The sequence below is a fragment of the Halichoerus grypus genome, chromosome 1 (assembly GCF_964656455.1).
Source record: "Halichoerus grypus chromosome 1, mHalGry1.hap1.1, whole genome shotgun sequence".
NCBI classification, from domain to species: domain Eukaryota; kingdom Metazoa; phylum Chordata; class Mammalia; order Carnivora; family Phocidae; genus Halichoerus; species Halichoerus grypus.
In genome coordinates this window covers 212,325,219-212,342,552 of record NC_135712.1, presented here as the reverse complement: position 1 = coordinate 212,342,552, position 17,334 = coordinate 212,325,219, and the positions used below count along the sequence as shown (strand labels likewise).

The 17,334-nt window shown below is 61.7% G+C and overlaps 1 protein-coding gene across 5 annotated transcripts; it reads left to right on the top strand.

The window, feature by feature from the left end:
- The first annotated feature begins 1,278 nt into the window (after positions 1 to 1,278).
- On the top strand, positions 1,279 to 15,466 carry LOC118548143 (neurturin). 5 transcript variants are annotated; one of them, XM_078062166.1, is made up of 4 exons: positions 1,317 to 1,432; positions 6,605 to 6,745; positions 11,792 to 12,015; positions 14,876 to 15,466. In XM_078062166.1, exons 3-4 carry the CDS (start codon positions 11,847 to 11,849, stop codon positions 15,298 to 15,300), a joined length of 594 nt encoding a protein of 197 aa, XP_077918292.1. In that variant the 5' UTR covers positions 1,317 to 1,432; positions 6,605 to 6,745; positions 11,792 to 11,846; the 3' UTR covers positions 15,301 to 15,466. The 5 variants fall into 5 exon arrangements, with proteins under 5 accessions (XP_035967831.1, XP_077918297.1, XP_077918292.1 ...); XM_078062169.1 differs by lacking the exon at positions 1,317 to 1,432 and adding an exon at positions 1,814 to 1,952 and having other exon boundaries at positions 11,796 to 12,015; XM_078062164.1 differs by lacking the exon at positions 1,317 to 1,432 and adding an exon at positions 1,814 to 1,952.
- The last annotated feature ends 1,868 nt before the right edge of the window (positions 15,467 to 17,334 follow it).

Below are 17,334 nucleotides of genomic sequence, written 5' to 3'. Positions count from 1 at the left end.
GGCCGCGGTGGGGCGGGGCCACGGCAGTTCCAGCCCCGCCCACTCCACCCACCCCGGAGTCGGCTGGGGCCGCCAGGGGGCGCTTTAGGAACGCGGAGCCGTCGGGGAGGGGGCGCGGTGGGTTTGGGCGCGCAGGCGGGAGAGGCAACGCGCGCAGGCGGGAGAGGCAACGCGGGAGAGGCAACGCGGGGTCTTGGTACCCAGAGAGCGCCGCGGAGAGCCAGGGGTGGGAATGGGATCCCTCGCAGGGCTCTGAGGCCAGACTGGGGAGAACTGCCACTTGATGAGGGGCTCTGTGGGCAGCGGGGATCATCAGTCTCAGGGTATCACTTACTGTCTTAGGAGAAAACATTGGGTCTCAGTTCTCTAGAATGGCTTTGTCACGGGGGGCTTCTTTAGCTTTGTGGAAAGAGGACCTGGGGCAGGACTAGGAGGACCCCGCAATCTTCAGTGGGGTAGGAGGAGACTGTGGCCGCTGTGACCGCCGTCTGGGGTCGTGCTGTAACTCTTAATTCCCCGGAGGGGAATCTGGGGGAGGGGCTTCCTGGGGCCCCAGACTTTTGGAAGATGCGCCGTTCGGGTCTCTGGAGTAGGGGTGGGAAACAGCTAATTAGGGGGGCGCTGTGCTGGGGTTCCCTTGAGGGGCTTCCTTGGTGAGGGTACTTCTTGGGGCCCTGCCATCCGGAAGGGGACCAGGCAGGACCCAGGAGTCTGGCAGCAAAACCAGATCCTCAATAGAGCGTGGGGCGCTGAAGGCCGCGGATACTGGCGTCGGGGGCGCTGTGCCTCTTAACCCAGAAGGGGGCCCTTGGGGAGGGGGCGTCTTGGGGCCCCGGCTTTCCTAAAGGGGCCCGGGGAGATGACCTTCTAGAGGGGGAGCTGTGGCCCCTGCACCCTAGCCACCTGCGCTCCTCCCGCCCCCCCCTCCTTGGGCGGGGGCGGCTCCCGTCCCGGGAAACCCGAGCCACCGCCCCTGGCCCCGCCCCCGGCCCCGCCCCCCGCCCGGAGCCGGCCAAGCCGTCCGCGGCGGGAGCGGCGGAGGCGGCGGGAGAGCGCGCCGTGGAGCCGCTCCGAAAGCCCGGGCCCCTCGCGCCGCAGCCCCGGAGCCCAGCGCCGCGCGCCCAGGCCGCCCGCGCCGTCCGTGCGCCCCCGCGCCCCGCGCCCTCCGAGCCGCCGGCCGTCCAGGGCACCCCCAGCCCCAGCCCCAGCCCGGCCGGGATGGCCGCAGCCCGCGGCTGATCGAGCCCGGGGGGGCCCCATGGGCCGGCCCGCGCCGCGTCCCCCCCGCGGCCGCCCCCTCCGGCCCGGGCCCCCCCGGGCGCCGCGGGCCCAGGCGGCCGGGATGGCGGTCGCGGCGGCAGGGGCAGGGGCTGGGGCCGGCGCGGGCGGCAGGCGCGGCCACCACTGACGGGTAGTCGGGCACCCCGAGCAGGTAAGCAAGGGCAGGCGGGGGACCCGCAGGGGACCGGCGCTGGGGGAGGACCGGCCCCGTGGACGGAGGTTTGGGGGCTTACGGGGGCTCCGGATAGACCCGTAGCTTCCCTCCTCTAGCCAAGAACCGGCATGTGTATGAAGGTGGGGTCTAGGGGGCGACAGGTCCGCGCACGGCAGGAGGGGAGAGGTGGGCAGGGCGATCTTCCGCGCCTCTCCAAGCCAGGATCTGGCCCGGGTCCTTGTCCGACGGGACGGGCGCGCCTCTGCCTCCTTGGACCCCCAAGTGTGCGTCTGAACAGGGGTGGAAGCGGGGGCAGCCGGAATCCCCTCCCCAGCCTCTAGGAGGGCGAGACCCAGACACCCGCGCTGCCTTGTGGTGTACAAGGGGCTGTGGGGGGCATTCGGATCCGCGGACCCCAGCCGTGGAGCTGCCGTCGCGGCCCAGCTGCGCGCAGAAGTAAACATCTGTCAGTGGCGCGTTCCAGCCGCCGCCGCCTCCGGGGACACGGTGTCCTCCGGTAAGGGCCCGGCTCTCTCGGCTCCGGGAGCCGCCTGTTCAGCCACAAGAGGGCGCGAAACCCTTTTTGGGGGGAGGGTAGTCCCTTAAGGGCAAAGAGTAGATTTGAAGGAGAGGGGGCTGTGCCTCCTTGCTTTTTTAAAAAAGGCATCTCTTGCTCAGTCTCAGAATTCTCCCAGAAGGTGGAGCGTGTGGGTTAGGAGTCATTAGGCAGAGGTGGATGCAGACAGTGGGCAGATTTGGGGTGGGACTGGAGAGAGAAATGGTCCCTCCCAGGGGCTGGTGGTACCACCATCCCTTCCCCCAAGAAGCAACAGTATATATTGTGCTGTCACTGGCTGGGCTCTGGGCCTGTGGTTACCTGCAAGTCTGGGACCCCAGCCCAGATCTGGGGAGCAGGGCCAGGGTCCTGGGAGGGGGGTTGCTGGAGGCCAGACCCCTGACTTTCCTCACTCCTGCCTGCCTGCCCTGCCCTCTCTCTGCTCAATCCTTCTCTGTGTGTTCCATGACACTCTTTGTCTGTCTTCAAGTGCCGCAGGCTGAGGAAGCCCCAATGGGCGTGACTGGTCTAGGCGGATGTCAGTGGAGGGAAGTCTCCCAGCTTTGCCAGTTTCCCCCCACCACCAGCCCCTTGCCTTGGGGCCCTTTGGACACCCCTCCCCATTCCCTTCATCCTAGGACTCCTGAGGTTCAGAGTTCCAAAGCCACCCCTGGGCCTTATAGACCACTCCTAGTGGCAAGTGTTCTAGGGGTACAGGGAAGAAAACAAAACATCCCCCCTAGTGGCAGGGCACAGTGACTGAAATTCCACCATCAGGGCTTGTCCCTCGGTTTCAGACCTCAGTTTTCGGGAAACAAGCAGAGAACGTAGCTTTCAAGAGTCTGGGGCAGGAGAAGGAACGAGTTTGCAGCCAGGCACAAGGATACAATCAAGAGATTGTTCCCACAAATGTTTGCTGGATGGTGATGGTGTGGTTGACTGTTGGTGTCTGGGCTCATGGGCCTTGTCCTTCAGGGAAGATAGACTTAGACCCAGGGTGGAGCCCAGAGTGAGGAGCAAAGTGTCTACCTCTGGGTAAGACGATCGAGGGAGACTTCCTGGAGGAAGGGCATTGGGGCTGGGGCTGTGAAGGATAAATAGGAGTTTTCTAAGTGGAAAAAGAAAGGGCATTCCAGGTAGCTGGAACTGCACATTCAAAGATCTGGAGGCAGGTAATAACACGACTGGTTTTGGAAAATCCAGAGTGTCTGGGTGAGTGTGGGGGGGAGAGACCGTTCTGAGAGGTTGGCAGAGGGAAACCTGGGCTGGGCATTCAGGGCCGGATTCCTGGAGGTTAGGGCTGGAAACACAGAGCAGAGAGGAACGGGTCTTTAATGTGTCTGGCATCACTGGGCCCAGCCTTCTTTGCTGAGACTGTAGATTCCTCTGCAAATGCATCTTTCCTGGTCCCCAAGATAGGACAGAGGGGTCTGGGCCTCCGGGGGAAGGCCCACATGGGGAGATGGAGGGCCAGATGGGGTCTACCTCTGCTTAGTAAGCACGAAGTAAGCATGGGGCGGGCCCAGCAGGAGGCTGGTTCTCCCCAGTCTGCAGCTGAGAAAACTGAGACTGGGCGAGCCGGAGGGATCTTTACTTCATGCCCCGTATATTTCCTAAGCATCAGGCTACTACATGCCAAGCTCTGTGCTAGGATGAAGCACAGGATAAAATGGGCCTGGTGCCTGATACACCTGGGGGTGGGTGAGGGAGTGGAGGAGAGGCTCCCAAGCCAGCCAGCCAGATCTTTGCGAGTATAGTTCTTCCTACCTGGAATGCCCTTTCTGTTCTCACTTATAAAACTCCTACTCATCCTTCACAGCCCCAGCCCCAATGCCCCTCCTCCAGGAAGTCTCCTCCGACCCTTCTTCCCTGAGGTAGACCCTTTGTTCCCCACTCAGGGCCCCACCCTGGGTCCAAGTCTGTCTTCCTTGGAGGACAAGGCCCAGGAGCCCAGTGTGGGCCCACACCATTTACTGTCCAACAAATATTTGTGGGAGGTTATTTTCAGGAGAGGTTACTTTCAGGGGAGGTAACAGCTACAAAGGAAGCCTGAGGGGAGAATGGGGCACTTCAGCAAAGGTATTCAGGAGCAGAAAGATCTTCCCTTCAAATCCGACTGAAACCAGGCTTCAGGCTGGTCCTGGAAGAAATCAGACAAGGGGCTCCTGTTTGCAGCGGGGGGGGGGGGGGGGGGGGCTAACTTCCCAGTTGGGGGAACCAAGACCCAGAGAGAGCGTGCCTAAAAAGCTCAGTGCACTGGGGACCTGAGGCAGAATTTGAACTTGGGGAGGTAGAAGAGATGACTCAGGTGCCCTGGTCCCCAGGAAACCAATGGTAGGGTTTGAGTCACACCCGAGATCTGTGCTTCTGCTCCCCTTTCTGTCCCATGGCCAGCCTTGCGTGGTGTCCTCCTGGCTGCTCCCAGAGGATCCAGGTCCCTTGTGCCACCCGCCGGGTCCCACACCAGCTGCTCAGCCATGCCAGGCTTAATTAGGCTGATCCTGTTATCCCACCCCAGGGAGCCCCCTCCTGCCCGCCCCAGATGCCTGCAAGGCCGGCCCCAGGCCAGCCTGGCTAGGCAGACCAGCCTGCTAAGGTCAAGGTGAGAATTTTACAGGCCAGCCACAGAGGGCTGGGCCAGAAATGGTGGGTCTGAAAAGCTGGCGGCCCTGCCCCCCACGCTTCCCAGTCCAGCCTCCCCAAGAACACGCCCTCCCAGCATCAGGTTCAGAGAGAGGGCTCCAGGCACTGGCGGGGGCGGGGAGGGGGTGCTGGGGGGGTGAGGGGATGGAGAGCTGACCCTGCAGGTCATGTGGCCCAATCTCTCCCCTACCTCATCTCCCCACACTGACCTCCAACTCCGTTTGCTCCTGCAGCTCCCTCCACCTAGAACCCTCTCTCCAAATCTTCACTTGGTCTCAACTCAAATGCTGCCTCCTCTAAGAAGCCCCCCTGGCCGCTCACCCTAAAAGGCTCCCCTGGTCACTATGAATTCACCTTGTTTTATTTTGTTGCCCTACTGCCAACATCTAAATTACCTTATTTATTTCTTCTTTCTTATCCATCTCCCTGATTGGACAGGGAGCTTGGCAAGGGTGGGGCCCAGGTTGACCATGGTCATCTTGAGTTCCCTGCCTGGCCCAGCACACAGTAAGCACTCAATAAGTGTTGATCTGATGTGTTGGGGGCGGAGCTCAGCCTGGCACACTGGGCTTGCTGCCATGTGGGCACTTTATTTACTTGCTGGTTCTGCTCTGCTGCATCTCTTTGAGAAAACCTCATTTCTGTGGATGTCAGCCCCCCTTCCTCCCAAACGGCAGGACCTATCCTGCCCTTCCGCTGCTCCCCTACCCTCAGCATGACCCTGGCCACTCTGGACCCAGGGACTGTGGAGGCATTTGAGAGGACAAGTTTGGAGTCAGACCCAGGTGCAACCTCAGCCCGGCCACTTCTTTTCTTTTCTTTTCTTTTCTTTTCCTTTCCTTTCCTTTTCCTTTCTTTCTTTCTTTTTTTTTTTTTTTAAGATTTTATTTATTTATATTTAGAGAGAGAGAGAGCACGTACACGGGAACAAGTGGGGGGGAGGGGCAGAAGGAGAGGGAGAGAGAATCTCAAGCAGACTCCCCGCTGAGTGCAGAGCCTGAGGCAGGGCTCAATCCCACGGCCGAGATCATGACCTGAGCTGAAATCAAGAGTCGGACGCTGAACCGACTGTGTGGGGAATAACGACATCTTTTCCAGGGACCGTGGGGACCATTAAACATGTGGAAAGCACTTAGCACAGTGCTTCACACTAAATAAATGTAATAGCCAACATGGTGGGGGTGTTAATGTTATTACTGTTGTTGTTAGAGAGGCCATATGGTACAGTGATTAAGAACGTGGAGGGGGTACTGGGGCTGGGGCTTTGAGGGATGAGTAGGAGTTCACCTATCTGTGTTCGAATCCCAGCTTGGCCACTTACACTCTCTTTGATCTTGAGCAAATAACTTCACTTCTTTGGACCTCAGTTTTTCCACCCACAAAATGGAGATAAAATAGTCCATACCTTGCTATGAGTTACTATGTGTAAAGTGCTTAGAACAGCACCAGTACAGTTGTGCGTCAGTGCTAGTGTTGGCTATTATTATTATTTTTGCTACTGTTATTATCACGGGGCAGCCAGCACAGTCCTCCCCAAGAGCCACTCTGTCTATACACCCCTCGGCTTCACTCTGGTGAAGACAGACACAGAGCCCCTTCAGACAAGCTCAGAAGCTCACACTTGATCCTCAGAGTAGCAGGGAGCAGGCGATGGTTCTAGCAACTGGGCAACAGAGAGCTTCTGCGTGGGGAGAAGAAGAGGAAAGGCTGGGCCCCCACCTCTGGCTAGGCCTGGAAGGTTGGCTGGGGGGTGTTTGTGACTGCAACCCCCTCCCCATGAGGCCCCTGCAGACGCGGCATCGGAACCGGCTGCGCTAGCCAGATGTTCCTGGTTTACCCCCAGATGTGTGTCGCCGGCTCACGGCTGCCGTGGACTCCCCATCTCCACCATGGGGCGGGGCTGGGCCCTGGGGCCTCCCAGGGAGGGGGCACATTTTTGTGGGCTGTGGAATTTGTTTCTTGTTTTGCAGGACCATTGAGTCTTGCCTCGACGGAGGCCAAGTCCTGCCCCTCCTGCGACCTCAGTTTCCCCATCACTGGAGCTTCCAGGGGCCATCTAGGGGGAAGGAGAGGAGCAGGGAGCCCCGCGGCTGTCAGCATGGATGGCGGAGGTGGGCTGGCACGTGTGTCTGAGGCCCAGCCCCTGCTGCCACCGGCCAGGCCCGCAGGACTTCACCGAATGAATGAGCTGGCCCCCCAAACGCGGGCAGGGGTGTCCCAGGCAGCTCACTGTGCAGATGGGGAAACTGAGGCTCAGAGAGGGGGAGGAGCTTGCCCCGTGTCATCCAGCAAGGAAGAGGCAGAGCCGGGATCCAAAGGCAGCCATCTAGAACCCTGGTGCTGCGGGGTTCAGACACGAGCCCTTCTTCACACGCTTACACCCACATGGGCGCGCGCGACCCCCACAGCTGCCCTCACTGCTTCTCGGCCTGGCTCGCTCTGCCTGTGGGCAGTGCCGACAGCCCCACGAGCCGCCCGTCCAGCTCCTCCAAGTCCTCCCTCGTGTTCCCACGGGGCTGGGTGGCACCCTTCAGGGAGGTCCCCTGTAGGAAGGCCAAGGAGGTGTCCAGGAGTGAGGTGGAGAAGGAGAAGGGTGTACGTGAAGGGAGGCACCACACGGGCAAAAGTATGGAGACCAAGGAGCTGCAGCAAGCTCATACCCCCTTTTTTTTGTTTTTAAAGATTTTATTTATTTGAAACATAGAGAGAGCGAGCACAAGCAGGGGGAGCTGCAGCAGAGGGAGAGAGAGAAGCAGGCTTCCTGCTGAGCAGGGAGCCCGACGTGGGGCTCGATCCCAGGACCCTGGGATCATGACCTGAGCCGAAGGCAGACGGTTAACCGACTGAGCCACCGAGGCACCCAAGCTCATACCTTTGTGAACAGAATTCTAGAAGCCTGTCCGTGCCTTGAAAGGACCCAGCCCAGGCTAGCTCTCCAAAATCCCACAGTCCAGAGAAGACAGATTTGGATCCAGATACTATGCCAACAGGGCTGGGTAAGAGGGAGGGACCCGCAGCTGAGAATCCAAGATAGGAAGCTGGAATGGCTTCCTGGAGGAGGGCCTATAGGAGTAGGGCTCTGAAGGATGAGTAGGAGTTTACCAGATGGGGGCAAGCCCCAATTCAAGGCCTCCCTCAGACTAGAGAGATGAGTGGATGGAGGGAAGTGCCCCCTCCCATCCTTCTTCTCCCTGGGAATGAGCACAAAACTGGCGCCTCCCTGAGGCCAGGAGCTCTATGGGAAGGAGGCTGTTGACCTCAAGAACAGGTATGCCTGGCCTCTGTCTCCTGGGAGGCTCCATGGAAAGGTGGAGCCTCAGGGTGTTGCCTGGGCACCAGGATAATGAGCAGAGTTTCTTGGCACTACCAAGGAAGCTTTCAGAAAGACCCACATGCACACACCCTCACCCTGTGTGTTCCTTGGAAGATTGGAAGGGCTTGCCTGGCTGTGTGTCTGGGTTACTCATCACCCCTCTCTGGGCTTCGTCCCAGCCCTGGGCACTCTGTGGCCTCCAGCTAGAAGTGAGGTTCTCCTTGATCCCACTTCCTGCAGTTCAGACTGTCATGGCCCCCAAGAAAGGAGGGGTCTCCCTTTCCCAGGCAGTGAGGATTCTCCAGAGTCTGGACGTTTTCTGAGAGTTGAGAGGAGACCACTGGCTAAGGCCCTGTCTGGGCAGCACGGGAAACCCCGGAGATGCACGCAGAAGGGGACTGGGCCACGCACCAGTGTGTCCCCGTGTGTGTGAATGTGTGGCCAGGATGTGAGAATGACAGAGGCAAGCAGGTGGCAGGCCCGGCTCGGCCCCAGGCCAAGCGCATGAACGAAGCAGGACACGCGGAGCCTGCAGGCGTGCGTCCCTGAGTGTGCACAGGTCCGAGTGCTCAGGGGAGGGCTTGGGAGCGGCATGCCTGCATGGCCATGCCTGTTCTCTAGGCCAGCGTGCCAGAGCCAGTGCGTGTTTTCCGTGAGAGTGTGAAAACGCTTGTGTGGGAGCTCCCAAGTGTGCAAGAAGCTAAGAACACCTGAGTGGCTGGGAGTGTGAGAATCCAAAGCGGGAAGGCAGGTGGTCTATGCTATGTGAGAGTGCACAAGTGTGAAAACATGCTAGTGTGTGGCAGGGGTGTGTTCAAACATGATAACCTATGAGTGTGGTGCATGTGTGAGCCCAAGTGTGAGCATGTGTGAGCATGCATTACACTAGCAGGTGAACAAGGCTGTCAAACGTGAGTGTGAGGGCAAACACACCTAAGTGTGAAGGTTCAAGCCTGCGAGTGCAGGACACTAGGATGAGTGTGGTAGTGATCAGGTGTGTATTGTGAGAACAGTTGAGTGTGTGATTGTGTTCAAATATGTGAGCGTAATCAGGTTGGAAGTTATGAGTGTGAACACACTCAAGATAGTGATTGTATTTATGTCTTTCAGTGTAATCATGCTTGAGGGTGTGAATTGTGAAAACTGCTGGGAGTGTGATAATGTTGGGAGTCCGTGTGTGCCAATGACCTCGTGCGTAAGTGTCCTCCTATATGGATGGAAGTGTGAGAACACCCACCCATGTAGGTGTTTCCAACATGGGTGAAAATGCCCACGGGCGTGGGAAAACCACTGAGTGTGCGAGCCCCGTCGAGCTGGAGTTGGTGAGTATGAAAACGGAGTGTAAGTGGGACAGTGTTGGAGCGTGCAAGCGACAGCGTGTCCCAGGGTGTGGGTCAGGACTGTCTGGGTGTGCAGGGGAGTGAGAGCACCCAAGTGTGTGACCGAGGACAAGAAGGCCGAGTGCGAGTGACTGTGCGCCCCCACGTGTGCTGTGCGTCCGCCTCCCCAGGACCGGGGGCCTCCGGGACCCGGAGACGCGCATGGTGCACCCCGGGCCCCCTCCCCGCGCCATGAGCCACACCCGCAGCACCCCTCTGGGTCAGGTCCGCACCACAGACAAACCAGTTGGGTGACCCCCTTACTGAAAGGCCCATTGTTAACAGACGCTTATCAGCCGCACCTACTGGGCCCCCTCCACCCTTGGCCCTCTGCTTTCCTGCCCCCCATCAGAGCTCCGGGGGGTCTGCGGCTCCAAGGACACCAGGGGCTCCCGTGGCCAGGCCGTCTCCGGGCCCATCCAGCCCCTCAGCCCCCCGCCCCCATGCGAAGCCCTCAGCAGAAACCCAGGACCAGAGCCTGGCGCGGCGCAGGGGCCTCGTTCCAGCCTAACAGGGAAACCGAGGCACACCCCGGCAGGACGTGGGTGCGAGAGCAGGCAGGGTGCTGGGCGTGCAGGGAGGGCTCTGTGCCCCCAAAGCATAAAGTAGGTGCTCCTTTAGAGCCAAGGGGCGGGTTTGGACACCTGACAACTTCGGGGGCTGTCCTCCCCTTGCTGCACAAGCTTGACAATGAGATGTTCTCCCCGCGGCCCCCGAGGCCCTGCGTGACCTGCCCCGGGCCCCTCCCCGGCCTCCCCTCCCCCTCCCTCCGCCTCGCGCACTCTGTTCCAGCCTCATGGGCCACCAGTGTTCCTGCAGCACGCCAGGCGCGGTCAAGTGCCCTCCGATCTGCAGGCTGGCCCGGCTTTCTCTCACGCCCCCGTGTGGGGGAGCTCATTCTCTGCCAGCGCCACCAGCAGTCCCCAAAACGGCCCTATCCAAACACCCCCAAGCGGGGCAAGTCCTCAGGGGGACTCCAAGGCTGCCAAGCACAGCGCAGCGCCTGCAGCCGGGTTCGAATCCCAGATGCTTGTCTAGCTGTGACCTTGGATAAGCCCCTACCTGCTTTGTGCCTCATTTTCCCCAGCTGTAAAATGGAGATCATGCTGCCTTCTTCGTGGGTTCCGCACCCGGTCTGGTACACAGCAGGCGCTTAATAAATGTCCCCGGCTACTGTCTGGCGGCTGTAGGTCCTGCGCCAGCGCTTCCATGGGCGGGGGGGCGGGGGGGGGGGAGGGGTTAAGGGGAGAGACGGTTCCAGACCCACTGCGCCGAACCCGCCAGTGCGGGGTCCATGCAAAACTGCAAAGCAAATCGCACGCAAATGCCGGCTCCGCACAGTGGCCCGCAGCCTGAGCCGCCCGAGAGGCGCGCGTGGGGGCGCCCGGCACCCCACGGCCGAGCCCGGGCGCTGACCGGCATCCAGCGCGGCTTTCAATGCTCCGTGTAAATGTTTACACCGGGCGGACCGCCAACCCCGCGCGGGCCGCCACCAGGCTGCCAGGCCCGGGAATGTAAACCCGGGCGGGGGCGCCCGGCGGCGGGGAGGGGCTCTGACGGGGTGAGCGGGAGTGCGCATGCGTTACGAAACACCTACTGTGTGCACATAGTGCGCGGGGCTAGGCGGTCCCAGCACTGAGTCACCAGTCCCTCACCGGGAGAAGCTCAGGCCATTGTGGGGGCCCAGAGGGTGCAAACCTGCGCCCCCCCGGGGCTGGGGAGGAGGAAGGGCGCGAGTAGGAGCAGCCGGAGAAGGCTTCCTGGGGGAGACGCCCTCCGAGCTGAGACTGAGAGGGGGAGGGGAGTGGGGAGAGGGAGAGGAGAATGTGCTGGGTGGGAGGACCGGCCTGTGCAAAGGCCTGGGGGTGGTGGGTCGAGTGCAGCTTTGGTCCATCGATGCCCGCTTCTGGGCATCAGTTTAATCTCTGTCTGGAAACCCAGGCTCAGAGAGGGGCAGGACGTCACTCCCGAGGGCCCCAATATGTTAGGAACACATCAGAGCACATGGTCTTCTCCACGCCCCAGTCCCACAGTGCCCCCTGCTGGGAGTGCCCTCACCTCCTTCCAGGCTCCCCTCCAAAATCACTGGGCTCCAGCCACTCCAGCCTCCTGGCTGCGTTGGCCAACCTTGTTCCAGCCTCAGGACCTTTGCACTGGCTGTTCCTCCTGCCTGAGATGCCATTCTCTTGTGCCTGGCCGACTTCTACCTTTGGTCAAGGCTCAACTTCCGTCAATCCTCAGGAAAGCACTCTGAGACCCCCAGATGGGGGCGGGTCCCCTGCTACTCCTGGTACAGTGCCCACTCCTTTCTTGGGCAGCATTTTTTCACAACCTTGTTCAAGGGTTCCTTGACGAATCATGTCTACGTTATTACTGATCATTAAGCAGAAGTGGCTGGAAATCAGGGGCCGCACCGGGTCCCCGGTGCCTGGCCCAGCGCCCTGTTCCCGTTTGTTGCCTGACAGACAGACAGACAGACGGAGGCCGTGGGGCTGACCATCGCGTGCCCGCAGGCCGAGGATGCAGCGCTGGAAGGCGGCAGCCTTGGCCTCGGTGCTCTGCAGTTCGGTGCTCTCCATCTGGATGTGTCGGGACGGCCTGCTCCTCAGTCACCACCTGGGACCCTCGCTGACCCCACTGCGCCGGCCGCCTCGCACCCTGGACGCCCGGATCGCCCGCCTGGCCCAGTGTAAGCCGGGCCCCGACTTGGGTCAGCTGCCCCGATACAGGGGCGGCCACAACGGTGGAATTTCATGCAGGGGCCACAGAGGCTTAATTTGGATGGGGTGAGGAGAGGGTGCAAATCCCCCAACGGAATGGCAGGGGTGGAAAGCTGTCGTGGTGGGCCGGCGGGGGGGGGAGATCGCTGGGAGCCAGGGGTCTCTGGGCTCAGCTGTCACAAGGAATTAGGCTCTGGCCCTCAGGGGCCAGGGGTCCAGATGGAGATTAGATCTGGGCATCCCCCCCGGGGGGCTCCCATGCGCAGCACGTGGTGTGGGACAGGGAGGCTGGATCCGAGTCCCCACTGACCTGCCCCGTGGACAGGGACCGAGGGGAAGGGGAGACCCCGAGAGACGTAGAAATGGGGAGAGAAACAGAGACAGAGACAGACAGACACAAGGTTGGGAGAGATGGACGCGGGAAAAGGCCCTGCGGTGGAGATGTGGAAACGCCCCCTTCGCAGCCCAACTCCCCACTCCTCCCTGGCGCCGGCCCGCTGCCCCGCCTGCCTGCCCGGGGTAGGGCGCGGGTCCCGACCTCCTGTGCGCGCGCACGTGTGCACCGAGGTGTGGGCGCGGGCGCGGCGCGTGCATGGCGCCCGCGGGGTTGCGCTGCGTGCAGCCCGTGTGCAAGTCCGCGCCCGTCCCGCCGGCCCACACAATCCTCCTTTCTTGTCCTTACAATGGACAAGGGTGGCCTCAGGCACGGGCTCCACTTCCGCCCGCCACTTCCTCCTGCAGGCGGCAAAGTCCTTCCCAAGACACTGGGTTCCAGAAACCCGGGGCCGGGGGGTGGAGGGGGGGCGCGGGGAACCTAGTGCTTACAACCTGGGGCACAACACCGACGGTGGGATCTCAGTCACCGGGAAGGGTCTCGGCCCCTGGGCGGGTGCTTGCCCACCCTGCATCCTGTCCCTGGGAACAGTCCTGCTAAGGGAAGGGAGTGGCCGCTGATCCCTCCAGTGTCCCAGTGTTAGGCCCTGAAACCAATGCGCTGATGGTGGAATTTCAGGCTTGGGGAGGTGGGAGCGTGGGGATGGGGATCGGGGTGGGGGGAGCTATTGCTGATCTCATCTCTGTGTTCCAGACCCTGTGCAGGTGGCCAGGCCTGCTGGAGGGAGGCAGGGACACATATACCAAGAGATTATTCACTGTTTATCTGAAATTCAAATTTACTGGGCATCTGTACTTTATCTGGCATCCTCCCCGCCGCGCCCCCCCCCCCAAGAATATCTGTGTAGATGTATACCTTAGGGGCGGGCACGCTACATGGTGGAATTTTAGGCACCATAAGTGAGGTAGGCTGGAACCTAACCCCAGAGCAGACGGTGCTGGCCACCAAGTCCTGCCCCTGGACTTCAAGAACTGGAAACATGTTGCTCGGTTGATCCCCACTTTCCACTGTCCCAGCCTCAGCCAGAGGGGAACTCTCTGCAAGCCACCCTGAGCGGACAGGGAAACTGAGGCACAGAGCAGGACCATCACCTGCCTGAAGTGATACAGGGCTGAAAGTAGCAGAGCAAGACTCACAACTGGGGTTTGTCTGATTCCTGAGACCCCCTGTGGAAACGGACACACCCTCTCCCTTGCGTCTGCCTATAAGCTATTTCTTTTGAGAGCCAAGGGTGCCAGCCTTGGGGGCATGCAGGAGATAAACTCACGGTCTCCTCTCCCAACCACAAGCATGCCTGCCACTTGTTCAGAGACTGGGAGCCCCTGCCTGCAGTTCCACTCTCAGCGCCACCTGCCACTGGCATGTCTATGAGGCTCTCCCGAGGCTGCAGAGTACCGGGGCAGCCCAGCCGCCTGGGAAATAAATTTAGGCTCCGGGGCCCTGGGAATCTGTGACTCCGGGCACCTCCTGGCAACCGTGGGAGCAGAGCACTGGACGTGGGCCAAACTTGGGCACACGATGGAGGCGGGAACAAGGCTGTTTGGGCTTGTGTCTCTCTGCCACCTGCTGGTACTGTGGCCTTGGGCCAGTCTCTGCCCTAATGGATGCCTGTTGTCTCACCTGTAACTCGGGGGAGGCCGTGACATTCCCCGCTGCCTCCCCCCACAGTCCTCACGTGCAGGCCTCCGAGCCTGCTGGTGTTATCCTCCGCGCGTTCTGAACAGCCCAAACACCCCGATTTGGTACTGTGCATGGAGAAACTGAGTCCCAGCGTGCGGCGGAGCAGGAGGGACAAGGTGGGGGGCGTTGGGTGGGGCCCCCAAAGAGTGAGCCAGAGACTCATTATCAGCTCAACCGACGAGTGAGTGCTTGAAGCATGGGATGCAGCTCCCCAACACTGGTCACAAAAGGGGTGCCAGTTACCAGGGGCATCCCAGCATAGGGGTGGGCCAGCTGGGGGCCCACGGCGACAGGGATTTGGATCACTACAGCCCCAGCTGAGCCCTCCCTTCCTTTTCTGCAAAGAGGTGGGAGCAGCTCAGCGAAAGCAGGACAAAGGGTCAGGTCCACGGAGAATGTGGGCGTGGGGATGACCGTAGGGAGTGAGACACCGGGGCGAGCTCAGCTCAACGTGGGGCAGGCTGGAAAGCGCTCCAGGGCACCGGAAAGGAGGAGCCAGGTTCTGAGCGTCCACCACAGCGGTAGGGTCCAGAGAGGGCTGTTGGGAGTCCCGGGGCTCCAGCGCGGGGGCTCTGCACAGGCATCCCCCACGGCGCCCAGAGAGGGAACATGCTTGGGAATGTAGCAGGGAGTTGAGAAGCTGCCTCGGGAGGGTGCGCTACCAAGGGGCTGTTTTCCGAGGGGAACAGCGGGGGTCGGGGACTCTCCCCCAGTCACCCACCGACCCACCCGGTTCTCTCTCCCTCTCCTCGCAGATCGTGCACTGCTGCAGGGCGCCCCGGACGCAGTGGAGCTGCGCCAGCTGACGCCCTGGGCCGGCAGGCCCCCGCGCCCGCGCCGTCGGGCGGGGCTCCGGCGGAGGCGCGCGCGCGCGCGATCGGGGACGCGGCCGTGCGGGCTGCGCGAGCTGGAAGTGCGCGTGAGCGAGCTGGGCTTGGGCTACGCGTCCGACGAGACGGTGCTGTTCCGCTACTGCGCAGGCGCCTGCGAAGCGGCTGCGCGCGTCTACGACCTGGGGCTGCGGCGGCTTCGGCAGCGGCGGCGCGTTCGGCGGGAGCGGGTGCGCGCGCAGCCCTGCTGCCGCCCGACGGCCTACGAGGACGAGGTGTCCTTCCTGGACGCGCACAGCCGCTACCACACGGTCCACGAGCTGTCGGCGCGCGAGTGTGCCTGCGTCTGACCCTACCTCAGCGGCCCGGCGAGACGGCGGCCACGGCCCCCGCGCCGCGGCGCCCACCGTCCCGCCTGGCAAGGCCCGCGGCGGACAGACTGCGCGTGCGCAGGAGGGGCCGTCCCGGCCTCGGGACTCTCCAGTAGCTGCACCGAGATAAAGTGTGGAAAATGGATCCTGGGTCGTGATTCCGCGTTCCGGGGGTGCCTACCTCTCGGAGGGACACGCGCCTGTGTGGGGCGGGGGCGCCAGCTCCACCGGGCAGAGGGGGACGGGGCGGGTACCACCTGCTGGGCGCAGAGAGGGTCCTCTTCCCGTGGTACACGAAGGAAAGCGGTGTGAGTGGGAGGCACGTCGGCAGGGCCGTCCTTCCCGCTTTCTTGCAGGCCCCTGTACCCCTTCCTGACGCGTCCCACGGCCACCCCCCCATAAGGTGAGCTTCTGGACGGGAAGAGGGAGCCAGATGCAGATGACGAGTCTGAGGTCCAGGTGGACCCAGGCCTCCTTCCCCCAGAGGGCCTCCTCAGGCCCCGTCCACCCCCACCGAGGCACTATCTCCTTTCACTAGCTAAAAATATATGTGCGCTGCCCAGCTCCCTGTGGGGATAGGTCTGGGGCGGGCGCCAGCCCTGTCCAGCCCGAAAGCGGCGCCTGCTGGGGCAGAGCTGGGTCCTCAGGGACCTAGGTCCTGGGCGCATAAAATCCCTGGCCCGAGCTCCTGGGGGGATTTACGACGCGTCCCCGCGGAGGACAGAAAAAGCGGTGTCACCTTGATGCTTGGCAGGCCCAGGACAGCGCAGGGGGTTGGGTTCTCAGACCCTGGGTAGGGGTCTGCACATCCCAGGGTCTGAGGAGGGGCAGGGCAGGGGGCCGCTGCCGTGCCCCCAGGCTGACACCCTGGAGACCAGTGGGTATGGACCCTCCCCTCCTGCACCTCAGAGTGGGGTTCTCGAGGGTGCAAGCCCCTCTCACCCCAGACAGCTTTCCTGAGGGCGTGGTCCCCTCTCTTCTTCTCTCACCCCCAACTCCACGGAGGCTCCCACGGAAAGAGCCCCTTCCCTCCTTCACTGTTCCCCTAGACTGGCCCTCTCCCGTCTTTCCCACACATCTGAGCTCAGGGCCACCATCTAAACACCATGGCCCTCCCAGCCCCAGTCCCCATCCCGACGCTGGAGGGCCCAGATCAGCGGCTGCCCCAGGAAGGATCATCCAGCCCAGCAGAAACACCCCTTGTTCCCTGGTCCCCGGCTGTAGCTGGAGACACTTGAGGCAGCTAACAGGCAGGACTTCCCGGGAGTCCTGAGAGCAGGGCTGGGCAGCCAGGCTCCGGCCCACGGGTGGTCTGCTTGTTAGGAAGTTTCAGGGCTGAGGCCATCTGGGGTCCCCCAGTCTTCTGAGGTTTGGGGTAGGGGATTCCTCCTCTGTTTGGGCTGACTCAGCCCAGCCGTGGCAGGGAAGCCATTGTCCCCTTCTCCTTGGGGCAGAAGCCAAGCCTCAGTTTCCCCATCCCAGATGGCCCTGAGCCACGGAGGCAGAAGTTGTTCAGCCCACAACTGGGAAAATTGATCTTGGAGCCCAGGTCTGTGGTCCCTGAAGCCTGACTACGTGTGTGTGTGTGTGTGTGTGTGTGTGTCTGTGTGTGTTGTGTACCCTCTCAGGGGGTCCTGGGACCTGGGCATCCTTGTCTCTGGCTCAGTTCCAACATCCCAACCACAGGGTGAGGCCCAGACGACCAGAGCATCGGAGCAGAAACTCAGCTGCCCCTACAGACCTCCGGGGCTGGGGTCGTGTGCAGTCCAAGCCACAGCGCACACACACACACACACACACACACACACACACACACACATACCCAGCACAGAGAGTGGCACCTACGTGGGGCTTAGCAGATCCGATCATACGTGGACACATGGCCCCTATGCTTACACATTCAGTCGTCACCCATAGTCGAAATTACACACTAGGAGGGACACCCCCAATGTCCCCTCTCATGTGCAACGCCACATGGTGTTTGGCCACACCCAGTGGGATCTCTCGCCAGGG